Consider the following 18,616-nt stretch of genomic DNA (forward strand, 5'->3'; position numbering starts at 1 on the left):
TAGATTGATAAAGTCTTCAGTTATTGGTAGTTTTATTTTACATACACTAGAGAATCTGCCTTAGGACAACTGAAATGATTAATTATCTTCACTGGTAGACAATGCCAGTTTGGGGACAAAGCTTGGCCGTATGTATTGATCATTTTCTGAGTTTACGATCAGCTTTTTGTTTGTTGTCTGTGTGCGCTTTTGGGCAGGTTTAGCACAAAGAGTGCAAAAAGTAATTTCTTACAGATTAGGCTTTAGGTGAAATGGGGTTAAAACTTGTTAGAATATTACTATTTGTGTCTTCATGTCCCCATGACAATTTCTTTCTTGTTCTTTTATAAAAGGAAGACAAACCCAGAGACAGACAAAACAAACCTCACCAGTTTATACAGTATTTGTCTTTCACATAATACAATTCATAGAAAAAGCAAATCTGCATCTGTACAGGCACAAAATCCACCTACAGTTATAAAACATTGCATAGCATTGTGCTAACATACTGGAAGGATTGTTATTATTGTTATCAAAATCAAACATGACATGTCTTTAAATATACCCTGCTGCAAAATGTTTTACCAGACAGTGGACCTATTTTTTTTTCACATGCAGATGGTGGCAAGCTAAATCACTCACCACTGGTTACATCTCTGTGGAGGTTCCAAGTTCCCATCTCTTTCCACTTTCAAAAATGATTTCAGAGAACTCCTAATGGAAGGTTTTGCAGCCTGAGCACCTACATAATCTAACAGTCAGAGTAGGTAACTCCATCACCACCGCCATCCACCAAAAATTTAAAAAATAAATTAAGACTGAACAAGCGGATTATTTATGATTGTTTTTGTCTGACTATAGGTAATAGTTTGCTGTATATTTTCTTCCAAACTCACTAAACACAAAAATATTTTTATAGCTTCACTGCTTGAAAATTTTGCCTAAAATGATCTATGTAATATTTTTGTATGTAGCAAAATAGCGAACTGAGGAGGTCTGACAACTAGGCCTCAATCATTATAAGAAGCAGGAAGGTTCAAGTTTACTAGAATCTGCCCAAAACTGAACATAAATCTTCATGGAATGCTAGATAATTATATAAAGCAGAACATCAATTAACATTTCCATGGTCTTCTATAAAGGCATTAAGAACTGCTCCACTTTAAAAATATCATATGGGTGGACTAGCCTTTCAATAAATAAAACAATAAAGAATATAAATCTGGGGTCCTACTGTAATGTACAGTGAGAAATACAAGAATCAAAGTGAAATTGGAAACAGAACAAATATGAAATTGTATAAAGTTGTTGTCCATAAGCAAAATTCAAGGTCACCTTTTCACAGTCCCATACTGTGTATGCCTGGTAGCCATGACTGCACATACAGACTGTGTTAGGTAAAAATAAGCTAATTTAGGAGCTTCCTGTGTTGTAAAAAACTTTTGTATTAGATTGAACAAAGAGGTGAAAAGTAAGGTTTTTCCCTCTGTCTCATCACCCTGTCACAGTGATATTTGTTGTGAACGCTAAAACCAAATGGCATTATGTCCAGAAAAGAAAGCTGATGACAGTCTAGCAGCTCGTCCACATGGGTGAACATAAATCAAATTTCCAACTAGTACTATTTAAGGAATGACTCCTTTTTCTGTGGTTCGGCTTTAGCTTTGTTGTATTTCTCTTTAATGCTAACTTCCCAGTTCTTTTTTTCCATGGTGTATAACCTCATGGCAGCCTGCGCATCTTGGACCTAAAGTAGAAGAAATAAGTCTGCATTCAATAATCAGCATTTATATCAGCTTTTCCTTTTTACTCCTGGGAAATCCTTGAAATAATTTACTGATTTGAAGAAACCCTGTTAAAATAATTTATAGCTATGTCACAGTACATTGGTGTTATTGATAACTTGTAGAAAGCTTTAATAAAATATTTATGTATCATACTTAGCATGTTTGTCACCCAGGGTAGATCACTCTTAACCACCCTCTACAACAAAACTATCATCAAATGATGTGAATCACAACAAAAAAGAAACCTTGACAGAATAAAATTGTGCTCTCTCCAACTTAAGTGCCAAAGATGTCTACCAAACAGTTCTTTTTTTTTTTTTTTTGCACATGGTCTCACCCTCGAGTTACAGAAAGTGGGCTGTGTGGCCTGGCTGTTGGGTATGGACTTACCGAGGAATGTTCACCTGTCTGTACTTTGACATTGAGGATCTTGTCACACAGAAGTTTTAAAGATGGACGCCCGCTCTGGAGGAAAAAAAGCAAAATAACAATATTTTTTATTTGGAAGGGTCCACTTTATATTATGGAGATTACAACTATTCAAAAGAATGCAGCTAGAAATAGTGAGATCACTTTAATGGCTGCTGCAGCTTTAGTTTTCAACACTCATTTGCTTGCTAAAACTAGATTTGTTATCATACACAAACAAGTCAATACAAAGGACATACCTTCACTTCTCTTCTGAAGGGTTTGTACTTTTGGGTGTCTCTTATGGCCTTTTTGGGGTGATCCAAAAAGAGAATCTAAAAAAGAAACAGGAAGTGCAATTATGAGATTAAAGAACTGTCCTACAGATGATGTAAGCAAGTAATGTGTAATGGTATGGCTCTGTGATTGAAGTTGCTGCTTCTTGAAGCAACAACATGTTGAGGCTGTTTAAAAATGCAATCTTCAAAGTGCTATCTAAGAAAAACAAGCATAATTTTGGCACCAGGCCTCAGAATACAATGTTCCATACACATGTTCCATATAGATGTAGGCAGACCACCAGATTTCAATGTGTACATTCTCCTTTAGAGTATCCTACATGAGGTCTGACCTAAACCCATTTGTTTCCAGACAGGCAAGCATTCACACTTTATAGTTGAGACTTTTCTTTATATAGCAGATGTGTGTCAAGGTCTAATATAGCGTTTACACACACTATATATGACAACAGTGAGTCTATTTTATGTGTTGACTTTGATTCAATATTCACGGTAACTTTACAGAACAGATACATACCTTTAAGTCATTATGAACAGCATGCCCAACCAAAATACGTCCTTTAAGGATTTCAGCCACTTCTTTCTGAACAACCTTAAAATCTTCACCTGAAACAAAAAGAAAATCAGCGTGTTTGTACCCATGCTTAGTAGAAACAACAAATGGTGAAAATAATGCCTTGTGTTTCCTCAATTAGAGAAGGTGATGTGCTGAGTGCAGGAATACAAAGCCACCAAGCACATTTGCCTGGCTGACATTCAATGAACTGCTGAAAGCCAACTGCTCTTTGCACTGCATAAATAAACACCTATAAAAACAAAAGGTTCCATGGAATTATTATTTATATATTGTTTTAATTTTATAAATAAATAACATAGTTTTGATACATTGGGGGATTTTATTTCCCAACACAACTTACTTTCTGTACAATAACCTGAAAAAATGATTATTGTGACTTTGGACCCTCCTTTACCCTAAGGCTGCACATCATTGATAAATGCAGCTAGATCTTACCATTCCTAATATCTCCTGGTCGGATGCCGCTGACCTCAGTCCTGTAGTCTGTAACTCGTTCAGTGGGTTTGATGTATTTGTCGTAAATGCATTTGCCAAACTGATTGACGATGGACACCCGGGCAACTATACTTTCTTCACCATCTGTGCCTACACCCACCATCTCACAGTCCATGGCAACTGTCTTTGTTAGCCTATAAGACAAATACAATTACAAAACTGAGCCATCTGCTCCACCTTGGAAACAAACCTAATCTAGAATGTTCTGAATAGAGTCAGGGATTTCAGCTATGAAGGTGGCAAGGGTTTGGGACTTAGGGAAAAAGGTTGACTTTGGAAAAGGTTGCCTTTGCTGGCCTCTCACTCCAAAAATGCTTGCTGCTGTGGGTTCTACCAATACCTACCAGCATACTAAAACTAGCAATTTTAGGAGGTAAGCCCATGTTGTTGTTAGCCCATGTAAAGATCAGTTCAGGTTTATTTAAATGTTGTAAATTACCCCTCAAATGCTCGATCTTTCACCAGGACTGTGTCTACTGCATCTGACTTCTTCTCCGGCAAGCCTTGCATCTTACGGGCGATCTGCCCAGCTTCTGGTCCCAGTGCTGCCTCTATATCATCTGGATCCACATCATCAAACCAAAGGTCAAGCCTATAAACAAAGAGCAGCAGGGAAGATTAGCAGTTATCATTATTGAAGAGTCAGGGTGCTCAATTGGATCTCCAGTAAGGATACGGCCTACAATGACATGAGTAGCATACTTGTTTGCGTAGCGGATTATTATCCACCCAAACTGAACCTGGTGTATGGAACTATGGTGGGGATATTATAAAGTGTAAGGCTATGTACACACGTCAGATGATTCTCAGCCGATACAAGCTGTCGGGCTTGTTTTGGACAAGAATCAGACGTGTACAAAGGATTTCTGTCGTCGTTCATGGATCTGTCCCAGTGCATACATAAACAACAGAAGATGAACAACTGAAACGGAAGTGAAGGGAGGAGAGCGCAGTGGGATGCCACTCACGCGTTCTCCCCCTCTTCAAAAAACAAAATGTTGCTGTATGTACAACCCTTATTTGTTCATCTTTCATGTGTTTGTCGCTGGAAACTATCCTGAAAGATTGTTTTCAATGTCAATAATCAAGCATGTGTACACAGCCTAGGATCCTGTGATGCAGAGAATAATGTAAATGTCTCAGTGTTCTTTGTACACCACTGTGGAATGTGTAGGAGCTAATAAAATGCATATTAACAACAGTGTGTACATGCAAAGAGACATTTTAATGTAGGCTTTTCAAGTACAGAGACTCATTGTTTTCTGTACAGTACTGTGAAATATGTCGGTGCTACAGTTTTATAAAAAAAAAGTGATTAAAAAAGTGATGAAAAAATATACTATGTAACTGTGCTCAGGATCATAAAGTGTTAGCGCTTCTGATGCAGAGACTGGGGTGAATCTTTTATGAATGTCTGTACATAAATACAGAATATGTCATGTAAATGAGTGTAAATGGGGTGTTGTAAGCTTCCCTGGTGTTCCCTATTTATCTGCCTCTTAGTTGATGTGAAGTACAAAACCAGCTATCACAGCTTCATTATACACAATTTATAACATTTATTGCATAGAAATTTCATTTTTGGTTTAATGGCGACATTGAGTGAAAATACATACTTTGGTGTCTCTGACAACTTTGTTTCGGTCAATTTCCTCTTGTAATGTTTAGAAGTTTTTTCTCCCCCTTCTGCTTGTAACATCTTTTGCTTGCCCTTATTTGTAGTCACTTCATCCTCTGTGGCTCTCTTTGTTTTTTTGGCAGTGGTTGTACTGACTCTGTTTGTGGGAATGCTGGATGCTGTTTGTTTACTTAGAGGGTCAGCCTTCTGCTTTCCTAACTTTGGCAATTGTTTCTCCGCCTTTAAATGTTTTATCGGTATTGATTCAGTAACAGAGCTGTCCTTCTTGGACATCAGTAACTACAACAGTAAATAAGAAATTATACAATGTATTAACTATTGTGGGAAAAAAAGCTAGAAAGCACACACACACACACACACACACTAGTAAAGTGAATCTAACAACGCAGAACAAAACGACATAGTGGCCAGGTCCTGGACCAACTAAGAGCCTTCACAACTTAAAGCGTACCTAAATTCAGAATTTTTACTTTACATTTATTTAACCCCCCTATCGTTCTAATTCTGTCAGTTTTTTGATGCAAAAAGTGATGCTATTTTTTTTGCATAGAAATTTTTGTTTATATTGTGGGCCTGTAATTCTTAGGATTAACTCCCGGGTATAATTATATTTATTTAATATAATCATAAATTATAATATACATAATTATAAATAATAATTTTAAAAAATAATGAAATAATAGACAACAATGTAATCTAAAAATAAAATATAAAATTAAAAATGTACTTTTATTTTTATTTCATGTTGCGTGGTGTTTTTGTACTGTAAAAAACATTTAAAAGCAGATTACAACAATGCAGAAGTCCTGCATTGTGCTTTGCATCTCTCTGGAGATGCGGGCAGCAGCGTGGCCGGGACCCGGGTGGTATTTAAAAGCAGATTACTCGGTAAAATAAAATAAAAGTAAAGTAAAGTAAAATATAAAATTAAAAATGTACTTTTATTTTTATTTCATGTTGCGTGGTGTTTTTGTACTGGAAATACCATTTAAAAGCAGATTACATTGTAATATGCTTTTAAATTTCCATCCCAGACACCCCCCAAATACATCACCACTCACATCACCGGGAAGATGACATCACCACTCACTTCAATGGGAAGATTACTCCGTAATCTGCTTTTAAATTTCCCGCCCGGCCACACCCCCCGACGGACCGGTGCCCGGGCGTCACACCAGGACCATCGAATTGCCGCTGGAGCGCGGGGCAAGGGTAAAGGGAGGCTCTTAAAGCTACACTGAGTGTGACTCGGGATTACCGCTTTTTGCAAGTAAAAGCCACCCCGAGTCACACTCGGGATTACCACTGGGGGGTTAAAGTACAAATTTTGTTTGTTGTGTTTAAGTGCAGCACTGGCCCTTTCATTCTTGATCGAATAGGAGCACAGAACCTACGTCACACATCCCAGGAGGCTCTTGGGTTAAAAACAACCCTATAATTACTTATGTATCCCTGCAAAGACCTTGAAAGCTTTTTAATTCACATGGTGGAGGCACTTTGATTTCTGTCTTTAAACAGCTGAAAATTGAAAACTGGCTTGCATAAGAAGTGCTATATTTTGTTTCAATGTGTCTTTGAATGAGTTTTGTCCCGACAACAAAAAAGTAAATCCTAGAGAGTCCAAACAAACGCCAATATATCTGTGAAGGTTCTCAGTTTTCCTAGTAATAGCTGCTACTATCTATTCTTTAACAGTCAAGTGGACTTGAAATAAATTGTAAATGCCTTTATTATTACAGAACAAGACCAGTTCAATGTGATGAACTACTTTGTCACAGTTGTGCCTGCTGGTAGACAGTGCAATATATTATACAGAAATACCTGCAAGCAACATATACCAATTCTCTTTCTCTGGGACAGGAAAGATTCTGATTCACTGAGACATTACAGCAAGGCCTACATCAAAAATGACAACCAGGGATGGGAAGTCCAATGTGTGTATAAGCATCGTAAAATCTAATTTTCCACATCAGCCTCATTTAAACTTAAAATGATCTTCTCTGTGGATATCAGTCATACTCACTGCCTGCAGTGCTTTCCAGTTAGAAGAAAACTCATCTGGCTTCTTTGGTGGAAGTAACGGAGAAATTGTTTTGATTTCAGCCTGCTTGGTGGCATTTTTTAGATGTTTTATCCAAATTTTTTTTTTCTTCTGTTTCTTGGTATGTTGAAGTTTCTTCTTCTCCTGCACGCCAGAAAATTGTTTGTTCTTCTTCACTACAATTTTACCCATCTCTGCCCAGTCATTGGTGACAGACTAATGTCTGAAGGTACAATGTAGACCTGTAAGTGGTAAACACATAATATTATTCATGTCAGTTTTCCTTATAGGATGTATTCATACATTGTGTTCTTTATTAGACTGTAAGCTGTAATGTGCTAGACCCTAATAACTTTAATATGCAATGTCCTTTTACATTTCTTTCCATGACCGATGAAAGATTATAGACAGCAACCTATACCTATTCATCCCTGGCAGATGTTAACTGTAATGAGCAAGAACCTCAAACCTCCAGTTCCTTATTATACTGTAAGATTTATTTAGGCAGAACCATCTTATCTGCAGTTTACAATTAGCCTGTAGGCCGTGACAAACAGAAATCTCATGCCCACTTTTCCTAGTTATTTGTAAGCTGTAATGAACGGAACCCCATAGCTCCTGCCACCTGTGAGATGTAAGAAAAACCACAAAACCTTTTATTACCTATTGGAATGAAGTTTTCATGGGCAGTACCTTCATACCTGGTGTTCCCCATCAGAAATAAAGTGAAATATGTGTCTCATTAGACTGTAAAAAACAGGAACCTAATACTTTAGGTTCCTTTATACATGTAAGCTGTAAAGTACAGAACGCTCTTACCTCTTGTTTCATATTAGAATGTAAGCTGTAATAGGCAGGACCCTCATACTTCTCTGTTAAATGTAAGCTGTAATGAGCAGGAATCTAAATCCTATAGCAAACCAGCTTCCTATCAGATTTAGGCTGTAATAGTCCAAGACATCATATCTGATGTTACCTAAGAAAAGTAAGTTGTATCAAGTAGGACCCCCATATTTTCCATGCTGAATATCAAGTAAACTGTAATTAGCAGGACCTGGTGCTATGATCTCCATATCAGAATAAAGTTCTACTAAGCAGGATCCCCACGTCTAATGTACCCTACCAAAAGTAGGCTGTAATGACCCGGACTCTCATACCTTATCTACCCTATTAGAATAAAATAGGACCCTTAAAGCGTACCTCAAGTCAGAATTTTCACTTTACATAAAAGGGTAGACAACCCTTTTATGTAAGGTAAAAATTCTGTTTGTTCTTTTTTAATTAAAAAAAAAAAAAGGGTGCAACACCGGCTCCTTAATTTTCAATTGCCTAGGCAATCAAGAATAATTAGGAGCGCAAAGCCTCCCGGGATACCCACGTCACTCAGTCCAGGAGGCCCTTGGGCCCTCCTTTGAAGGAGCCCTTTCGTCAAAAGGGGAAAAAATTGCCGATCTCAGGCAAGTTTTTTCCCCTTCTACGTCACCCGATCTTGCGCCTGTGTCAGGTGACGTAGGAAGAAAATTGCGGCACCCCGGCTCAAAGACGGATACAGGGACAATGCGGGACCCACTGATGGAGACCTCCCGACCTATCGATTGCTTAGTGGGATTGAAGGTAAGACTATTTTTATTTTTTGGGGTGAGTTTTGAGTTTACTTCCTCTTTATTCACCTAGGTGTTGTTAGACTGCACAAGGCAGAACCCTGCCTTGCAGCACCGTATTGGAATAAAACTCTGATAACCAGGACGGCCATACTTGATGTACTCTATCGAAAAAGTTTGAACTGAGCAGGACCCTTAAAATGCAGCCATAGCCATTGAAAGGGATATGCAAGCTAGCCACATATTTCATTTAATCTCCTGAACATGTAAAGAAACGCATATTACTGAAAGAAAAAAACGACATATCATTGATGGATTACCCATAATTTAAGTCAGATCTAAATTAAGTACACTGTTATATGACTCCATTTCATTAGATAAAATAGAAGCATATAATTTAAACTGGATGTGTACGAGTCAACAATAGTATGTAGAGGAGCCCCGCGAGGCGTGGAGACAGCTCACCTACGTGCGGCTATTCACAGCACAGCTCCGCTCAACAACACATGTGACAAGAGAACCGGAAACAGGCAGCTAATTCCTTCCGTGCACAAAACTAGCTACAGCACTTCTGTTCCTACTTGACGTCAGTATGCAGGCACCCATCCCCCCCGCTGGAGGACACAGGTACCAGTGGTTTTGCAAAATCTGCAAACCCCTACTGGAGCTCAGTGGTAAGAGCAGGCTTCTCTCCTGTGAGCTGCAATGTGTATTACAGGTTGGTTCCATCAGGTTAAGATACCCCCAGCAGCCTATTTACCTTTTGCAATTCATAAAGCTGTCACAACAGAAATATGAAAACTGCAAACTGATTTGTTTTAAAATTTCTTTGCAGCAGGATTGTCATCTTCCCCCCTTATGGTAATGCCAGAGGGTGTACTGCAGCAGAATTTTCTTCTTCAGTTGCCCATTTATAAAGCCTGGGCAGCCTGATTACAATGAATTGTTTGTGGTTACTTTTTATAAATCTGAATCCTGGCAAGTCGCTGACACATTCTCCTGACCTTCCCTGAACCAGGCATTCCCCAAGAAATTAAGTCAGAATGAAGATAATGATTCTGGAACCTTCAGCTTTGGATGTTAGTTGGCTCCTATTTTATTTTAATTTAAATAATAAAGCAAAAAAATTAAATAAATACATATTCATTTTTTAAAAATAAAAAAAAAAGAATTTAGCAAACCATCCCTTTGGGTGTCATGGAGACAAGTGCTGCTAAATAGCTGGGTCCCCCTGCAGATGTTGGACTGATTGTACAAGACACAGGTCACCCCAGATGACGGAGACTTGTGACACTATGTTTGGGGTTACACCATTTGGCCAGACTGCACTTCAAACCAAGATTGTTACCTTTCCACCTGGGAACATGGCAGCCAGGCCGTCTTTCCCATCTCCCTACTCATAGTCTCCATGCAAGCGTTGTGGCTCTTGTTTCCTTTGCTTTAGTGCCCCTCTCACTTATACAAATCAACAGATCGGATCTGACCTGATTAAAATAAGTGCCCTCTCTATAGAGCTGGCTGAGTTTATCCCCGCAGTCATTAAACTAGAATATTAGAAAATTATGGGTAACCACTAGAGAGAACATGTAAAATCATAAAAAAAGATGGAACTGGGTAAACCATTGTGTCTGAAATTCTTTTATATGAAGAATTTTAGACTGGAAATTAAGACTTTTATAGTATGTGAAGATGCTTCGGTTATGTCTGTACTTTGCATCCCACCCAAAGAATTTGACATTTTTTATAATATTGCTTTGCCATCTATCATTCTGTGCCATCAGCCACTTTAGGCTAAACAGGGCTCTTGGGTGACACTTAGCAGTATTTGGTTATTGGACATGCAGCAGTTAATTACATAAAAGATGTTCCTACAGGACTGCTAGGAATACACAACTCCCAGTGCCATGAAGTTTTGCTTTTTACAACAGAGTCCTGCAAGAAACCCTTATCTATGCTGTCATTGTTGACCACTTCTTGAAATGTCAGTTACCTCATTGTCATGCTGATCCTCATGCTGATTCAGTCACTGATCAAGAACCTGTGAGTAAAGTCAGATCTGATATTGTTGTCAGTGACATAGGATATATTCAAGTCAGATGATCAGCATGTCAGCCAGGCAGTCAGCATTTCTTGATCAGTGGTTACATGGGAAGACTTCATTAACACATGATGTGCCTGCTTCAGGTCTCCATGGACAGTAGAGGATTACAGCTTTCAGATTTTTAATGTATGCATATCAAGAAGAGAAAGTAATTACATTTTCCCTGGGGAATGGAGCTGAGCCCTCTTATCACACTTTCACCATACATCGCCATGACTAATAGGTTTTCCCTGCTGAAATCGTTGGCTCTTGCTGGATGAAGGGAGACAGGCTGTACAGTCATTTTACTGAAAATGAATCCTCACACAAGCTCAGAACCAGTCCACACAGACAAAATACCAGCATTGTCACAAGATCTTTGATTGCGTACACCTCTGAACTCTTTACAACTGTTTATTAGCAACTATTTTCAACAGTAAGTGGCCATGACTTATTGGGGGAAGGGGCCAGAAGCTCCTAGGATTGTGTCACACTTGTCAGTAGTAAACTTGTCCTTGCTACTTTGCTGAAAGTACCCTCAACGTATCATGTAGGATCGTTCCCTGGCAAAACTGACCAACACTATTACTGGACAATGGTGATCAAAATGATTGGAGAAGTGGGAGAATTTCTATGTTAGCTGAAAGAAAGGTTGTACTGAGAAGGTACACACAATGAGAACAGGGGGATTGTGGACCCTCCTGCTGGCTGTAGGTGGCCTTTTGTTTGAATGGACAGAGGTCTGTGTAATTAGGCTGCTCAATAAAGTGAACCTAACAGCTAATAAATAAAACATGTCAAACATGTCAACTGTTCCAGGATCACAGGAAAAAGGAAATAAAAGAAACATGTCCTTTACACAATTGCCACTGGAACTGGTGTCTGCTTTGTAAGATTTGCTCCCATCTCCTGTTTTCTGATATCTGTAAAGGTTCATCTATTCAATTACTTTCTGTTTCACTTCCACCAGGACAAAAATAAATAGCAAATCTCCCAGAGACACAAAGTGCTAATAAAACCTGGCAACCTGGCTTGGTTGATAACCTTTCTACACTCCACCGACCCACAACTTTTGATGTTGAAGAACATGGTATCACATAAGCAAGCCAACCCCCCCCCCCCCCCCCCCCCCCCCCATCATCTGTGAGTAGTAAATTGCAAGCACGGATTCCAAATAAATGATGTAGAGGTGGATTTTATATGAAAATGGTTCTTCATTTCAGTAACAGATCATCATGTTACAAGGTTGTTGTTCCATCAGGAATTAAAAGAAAATATGTCTACGTGGGTTTCCTCCAAGTGCTCTAGTTTCCTCCCACATCCCAAAAACATGCAGTTAGGTTAATTTGTTTCCCCCCTAAATTGACTTTAGACTGTAGTAATGACATATGACTATGGTAGGGACATTAGATTGTGATCCCTTTGAGGGGCAGCTAGTGACTGTGTAATAATAATGTATTAATAACATATTTATCTAAAAAATATAATTTTGTTAAGAAGACTAATATGTGTAATTAGTGTTTAGTCTGTTGTAGCTCAAAGCCTCATCCTTTTCATTTATTTGGTGCTTGTTTTTACTTTAAGCTAATCGATTGTACATGGAAATGTATGGATGTAAAACCTCCTTTACACCTACCAGCAACTATGTAATATTACAGCCTGATTGTATACATGGCATAGTTTAGGTAGGTCTGTAATTTTAGTAAGAGAAATAATACATATAGTATTTACTGTCAGTTTTACATTTTGTCTTTTTTTTGTTTGTTTACCTGTGAATACAGATACAAAGGCATTGTATTCTGTTATATACCCACTGGATGGCGACAGTGTTTTGTTTGTTACCTTTGTGTGAACCCTACACCCTAAACCAAACTGTGTCTGCCCAATAAAAGCACAGCTTTTACGGCCCAAACGCCTGTTGCATTATGGGAGCAGGGATTGATCTATTTGAAAACATTCTACTTCATACAGGTCCTCTTTATTGCTTCCTTAGACATCTGTGTAACGGTCCTCACATGGATTCCTCTTTCTTTTTCAGTTTCCCCAGCAGTAAAATAAATATTGCTGTGGTGCATGCACTGTTTTGGGATGAAAGGAAGGCACACTAATTAGGTAAATTATTCACTGCCAGCTGTGAGTACCTCAGCTTTACATGGGGTGAAGGTGAGATTATTTATTACCTTTTTTTCTTTAGAAGCTGATAGGGTGGGCATGTTCATTTTTAAAAACCAAAAAGCTGCACTACTTACGTAGTGTTACATGACCGTTAAACATAACACCTAATTGTAGGGTTTTATTTTTCAAAATACCATTTTTGCCTTATGCTACTCACATACTTGTTCATACTCAAATTTCGTTTTTTAAAAAAAACGTTTACCACACCTGTTTACTATATCTAAAGGCTATACAATCCTCTGCAAAGGACTGTTAGCACTGTTTAAAAATGTATCGGCTTGCTGTAGAATGTATCCAGCAAAGCAGAATGTATGACATTAGTGGTCATACATGATAGGATATTTATCATCCTTGCAAAACAAAACAAGTACAGAAGTGTTCTCGCTCATGAAATGAAATCCAGCAAATCGGTCCTTTAGCTTTATGTTGCCTAGTGTGTGCAACAGATAAAATCTACATTGTAGCAGTTTTGCAGATTGCAGCCATGTGTGCATTTTTTTGCCTTGTATTGTATTGAATCAAACAATCAATCAACAAGCATCAACTTTTTTAGTCACTTTTAGACATCATGTTAAAAAAAAAAAAAAACTTGTTTTTGTTAGTCAATGTTGTCTCCTGCATTATATTTGCTGCAGTATCCCAGCATACCTCCCAAATGTTTGGAGCTAGGGAAATACATTTATTTTTAGCTTAAATCATATAGGCAGGTGGCATTCTGCTGCCATGCCTCCATTTTGCAGACCATTAAAATAAAATATTATTTTTTCCTATTTTTATTTGAGATTTTGTTTTAATACTTTTCCTTTCTTTTAGCTTTCTGAAACAACAAATGTAAAAATTTAGAGGCTAGATGACACATTTAGTGCACAAAAACAGTTTTTAATTTTTAGATAATTGATTTTTTTAGAGGTGTATTTATCCACCTAAAAGTAGGGACAACTGATGAGAAAACCGAGGACTTGGTTATAAAAGAGGTGCAATCCTTCTAAATCAGGAACAGTTGGGAGGTATGTCTCAGTCAGTGATAATGAGCTCAACAAAGTCACCTAAATCTGTAGTGCCAGACACAATTTTCCCAATGTAGTGGGGAATAACCTTTTTGAATCTGCTTGTTTTGTAGAGAGGGGCTTGACCCTATACTATATTTTTATTTTGGTCTTTGTCCCTTGTGGTCTTTGGCCCTCTATTTGCCATGGGGACCATTATCAGTGAGACTACAAGTTAGCTAAAAGTCTATATTTTAAAGTTTTCAAAAGGAAAATCAGCAAAACTAACCCCTCTGTAACCAAAACAGCAAAATGTTGGCTGTACATATTTATTATTTTCCTGTTCTGCTGATCATAACTCATGTCTTATTTTCTTTTTCATAATCTGTATTTTACTATGGTTGTACATCTTTTATTTCCTAGATTGAAGCCATGAGGCAAAGGTTAATGGAAATCTGTGAGAATAGTATGGGATCTGTCAAGGTCCTCCTGGGTTGTAATCCTTGTCCTGGTTTAACTAGCTAGTGAGCCACCAACCTGAAACAAACATGTGTCCAGTACGTTGTATCCTGAATGTTTGTTACAGGCCAATGACTTACTAGGTAGTGATATATATATATCATGACAGGGTAGGCTAAGGCCTGCACAGCAAGGAAAATGTGGCATGCTTAATTTTCAGAATACAGGGTAAAAGGATTTTGATACAAGGAAACACAAAATTGTGCATTATAACTGATGCAAAGCCTCAACTGGCATTGCAATGGATTAAAAACAAAAAAACACAAATTTAAGGCATGTCAAAAATGGAGGATTGAAGTAGGAATAATCTCCCTCAGTTCACAAACACCATACAACACAGTTCTCAGTGGGAACAAACAAATATAGGAACCAAAATGTTGCAGTTCTCCAAGAGTTTTTTTTTCCTTATAAACAGTGGCCTCTGACATGTTGTCAGCTTGTGCTCAAGGCTGGCTGTATATACATGGCCACATCTTATTGGCTGTCATAGGAGGGCAGGCCAGAGAGGGTGGGAATTCTGCATTAACCCCATGCTGGAAGATGTTTAGCCTAGTCAACGTAGACCAGCCATAGCCACATCCAGACTTCTTTCACGTTAGGCTGTCAGGTTCTGCATGTTTGGGACTGTCGACTTCTGAGATGGTATGTGAACCCTGCATTAAGAACACCCTGTGTATGATCAGATTACTAATCTGGTGGCTGCACCAAGCTAGGTCCACTTAGCTGTGGGTTGCCTCGTGCAGACATCTGGTTTTAGAAACATAGAAAAAAGTTAGAGATCAAGAGCCACAAACACAAAAACTATTTTTCTATCTGCTTTTCGCTAAGCCTTTTGCATTATTTGAACAGCACAGCAATTCCTAAATTTTGAATTATTTAGATGAAGGTTAGTTAATAAAATGGTTGTTTTTTTTGTCTTGTGAGGGAGACCTCCCTTTACTCTCTGTTCTGTAGATACAACAAGAGGTGACAGGATGTGTTTTCCCCAATAGGAGATTCTTCTATCCCTTCCTGTTCTGGTGACAACTCCAAATTTTGGATTAACCCTTTTATTTGTAATGACATTGGTGATCAAGACTATTCCTGAATCCACAAGGATCACAGGCAACAGTAGGACCTGAGAATGGTTCCAACCCCCTTAATAGATTTTGTCTTTTGTTTACTTTAAATTTAAAAGGTAAAGGGTAAAGATACATTTCTCTCCTTTAAAATGCATCATTTAGCTTTGAAATAGTGACCAGCTTGTATTGCCACACAAGCATGACAGTATGCTATAAACAATTCTGCATGAAGGCCCCTGCCTCATTTGTGTGATAGTTACAAGAAGATCTACGTACCTATAGGGGCTTGGCCGATGGCGCCTAATTAGGGAGTAGGTATACAGTGGCAGAGAAAAGCACTGTGTATATAAAATTGACAGTCAACCCTTAAACTGTGTATAAACATCACTTAATAGTTACCTGCAACGAACGATCATGCTTTTTGCAGGTGAAAATCTGACATGTACAGGGGATTGGTGATTGACCAATCAGGAAGGACTGCTGCACACTCCTATGGAGGAGAGCAAAGTAGGTTGCTCCTCATTCATTCTAACCCTTCCCTTTTTCCATAGAATGGTTTTGTGCATACTTTGCTTGCTCTTTCTTTTTTTTTTTTTTAATTTTTAATAAAAGATAACAATGTACATACAGAGAAAAGAAAATAAAGTGGTCACAATGTACATTTCAAAAAACAGCAATGTAAGGTTCCAACAATGCATGTCTTCAAGTCTGCAGCATAACGGTCAACCACAAATAAATACGAACATTGTAACAAACCAGCTGTATTGTATCAGTAGTATGAACCATGACATCTTAAGGTTTTCAAAAACATTTTTATAAGAAAATAAAAATAAAAAAAGAGAAGACAAAATAACCAATTTAAGAAGGATGAGAATAAGAAGAGGAAAAAGAGAGGAAGGAAGGGCAGGAAGAGGGGGTGGGTGGAGAGGTTATTGACCGGCTATATAATCAATCACATCTCTGATATAGTGGCAAAGTTCAATTAGGCACCCACCTTATTATACTCAGATATTCAGGGGGGTAACTGTAACAGACGGCGATATTCCTCAGTAGTGATAAAGTGGATCCAGTGGTACCAGGTTTATGCAAATTTTTCCGCTCTCTTAGCATCAGTGGATATCATATCCTCCATATGATGTATATCAGCAACCCTTTGCTACCAATGTCCTATCGTCAGAGGGGCAGTATCTTTCCATAAGGCTGGGATACAGGCCTTAGCTGCATTGAGAAGGTGTCTCAAAAGAGAATTACTATAGCACTTGCGGGACATGTCCGAAACATGAAGAAGTGCCAGGGCCGGATTGCCCTGAATATCCACTTCTGTAAGTTTTGAGATGATATCAGCTACCGAGCTCCAATATAATTGTAATTTTGAACATTCCCAAAAAACATGCAGTAGCGTACATTGTGTGTCGCCACATCTCCACCAAGTGCTATCCGACCCCGGGAAAATCTTGGCAAGCTTCACCGGTGTTCTGTACCAGCGAGTGGCCAACTTGTAGTTGGTTTCCTGATATTTGTTGCAAATGGACGCCTTATGACAGAAATGGGGTAACATATCTCTCTGGGCTTCTGTAAAATGAGTGTTTAAGTCAGCTTCCCACTGGGATACAAATAAAGGGAGCTCTGGCGTGTATACAGATAACAGGGTTTGGTAAGCAGGAGAAGCGGTCAGGCTATTGTATTGGGCCGCGGTGAGTTGTATGTGGCGCCAGGGCGACAATGAGGGAAGGTCCCTTTCCGTTTGCAGGGTCGAAATATGTTGCCAATCCCCATTGTGCATGAAATGGGATGCACTATACACACCCAAAGCACGCCATAGGCGAAATATTGGGTCAGTCTGCCCCGAGGGGAATCCAGGATCACCCAGAACGGGAGACATTGGGGATGGGTATCCAGTTACGTTTTAAGAGGAGAAGTACTTAGTGACCACTTTCAAGGTCTCGCCAGTCAATGTATGAGTGGACATCGCCGCCTTGGCCGCTGGTGTCGCCCAGTCTAGTGTGGTAATGGGGGCAGTGAAGCATGCATCCTCCAATCCAACCCACAATTTGGAGCGACTATTAGTGCACCAATCCAGAAGCCTGGAAAGTGCATTGCCTGGTAGTACAAAACTGGGTCCGGGAATGCCATTCCTCTGTTGGCATTGGGGAGTCTCAGTAATGTCATCCTAAACTGGTTAAGCTAGATAAATTTTACAAATTCCGAGCGGAATTTCCGCAGGACAAAAAGTGGGATGTGTATTGGGAGAACTTGCAGCATATACAACAGTCTAGGCAAAACATTCATTTTAGGCACATTGCACCTCCCAAACCAGGTAAATGCCATCTGCCTCCACCTCTGTAGATCGCTTCGGATTTTGTTTAGTAGAGGGATAAAATTAAGGTCTACGACTCGCATAAGATTAGCAGGAATCTGCGTGCCCAGGTAAGAGGTAGCTGTGTTAGACCACTTAAAGGAGAAAGAAGGGACCAATGCCTCTCTAGTTGTTCTAGGAAGATTAACACTCAGTGCCTCCGACTTTTGCAGGTTTTTTTTATAATTAGATAGCGAGGCATATCTGTCTAGCTCTCGCATAAGAATAAGTAAAGTAGTTACCGGTGCTGCAACGTAAATAATAAGTCATCCGCGTAAGCCGCTACCTTATGTTCATTGGGGCCAATCTGGACTCCTCTGATATCCCCATTGGGACGAATAATCGTAGAAGGGGCTCCAGGGTCAACACAAACAGCAGTGGAGATTGTGGGCACCCCTGTCTCGTCCCATTGGTTATGCAAAATGAATGGGAAAGTTCACCATTAACCCATATTCTAGCGCTGAGGGGAGGAATACAACATCTCTATCCAGCACAGAATACGAGGGGGAAGGCCGAGGTGTGTCAATGTGGAAAGCAGAAACGTTCAGTCCACCCGATCAAATGCCTTCTCAGCATCAGTAGAGAGGAGCATTAGAGGGATGTTATGAGTGTG

At 39.0% G+C, this 18,616-nt stretch overlaps 2 protein-coding genes across 3 annotated transcripts in view; one reads left to right on the top strand and one right to left on the bottom strand.

The window, feature by feature from the left end:
* Window positions 1-347: 347 nt before the first annotated feature.
* On the bottom strand, window positions 348-9,388 carry REXO4 (REX4 homolog, 3'-5' exonuclease). Its single transcript, XM_072431190.1, has 9 exons — window positions 9,292-9,388; window positions 7,208-7,467; window positions 5,162-5,463; window positions 3,985-4,137; window positions 3,486-3,679; window positions 2,991-3,079; window positions 2,435-2,509; window positions 2,157-2,231; window positions 348-1,726 (listed from the first exon to the last, which is right to left on the bottom strand). Exons 2-9 carry the CDS (start codon window positions 7,415-7,417, stop codon window positions 1,601-1,603), a joined length of 1,224 nt encoding a protein of 407 aa, XP_072287291.1. The 5' UTR covers window positions 7,418-7,467; window positions 9,292-9,388; the 3' UTR covers window positions 348-1,600.
* A 5,708-nt stretch (window positions 9,389-15,096) lies between these two features.
* The window catches only part of SARDH (sarcosine dehydrogenase), an 89,495-nt gene continuing 85,975 nt past the window's right edge, over window positions 15,097-18,616 (top strand). The window contains exon 1 of one of the 2 annotated variants that reach the window (XM_072431185.1): window positions 15,097-15,228. In XM_072431185.1, the coding sequence (XP_072287286.1) occupies window positions 15,226-15,228 (3 nt within the window). In that variant the 5' untranslated portion in view covers window positions 15,097-15,225. Of the gene's footprint in view, window positions 15,229-16,124; window positions 16,155-18,616 lie in introns of those variants that run through there. The other variant, XM_072431184.1, reaches the window with a different exon arrangement.

Source organism: Pyxicephalus adspersus, chromosome Z (assembly GCF_032062135.1).
Source record: "Pyxicephalus adspersus chromosome Z, UCB_Pads_2.0, whole genome shotgun sequence".
In the NCBI taxonomy this organism is placed as follows: domain Eukaryota; kingdom Metazoa; phylum Chordata; class Amphibia; order Anura; family Pyxicephalidae; genus Pyxicephalus; species Pyxicephalus adspersus.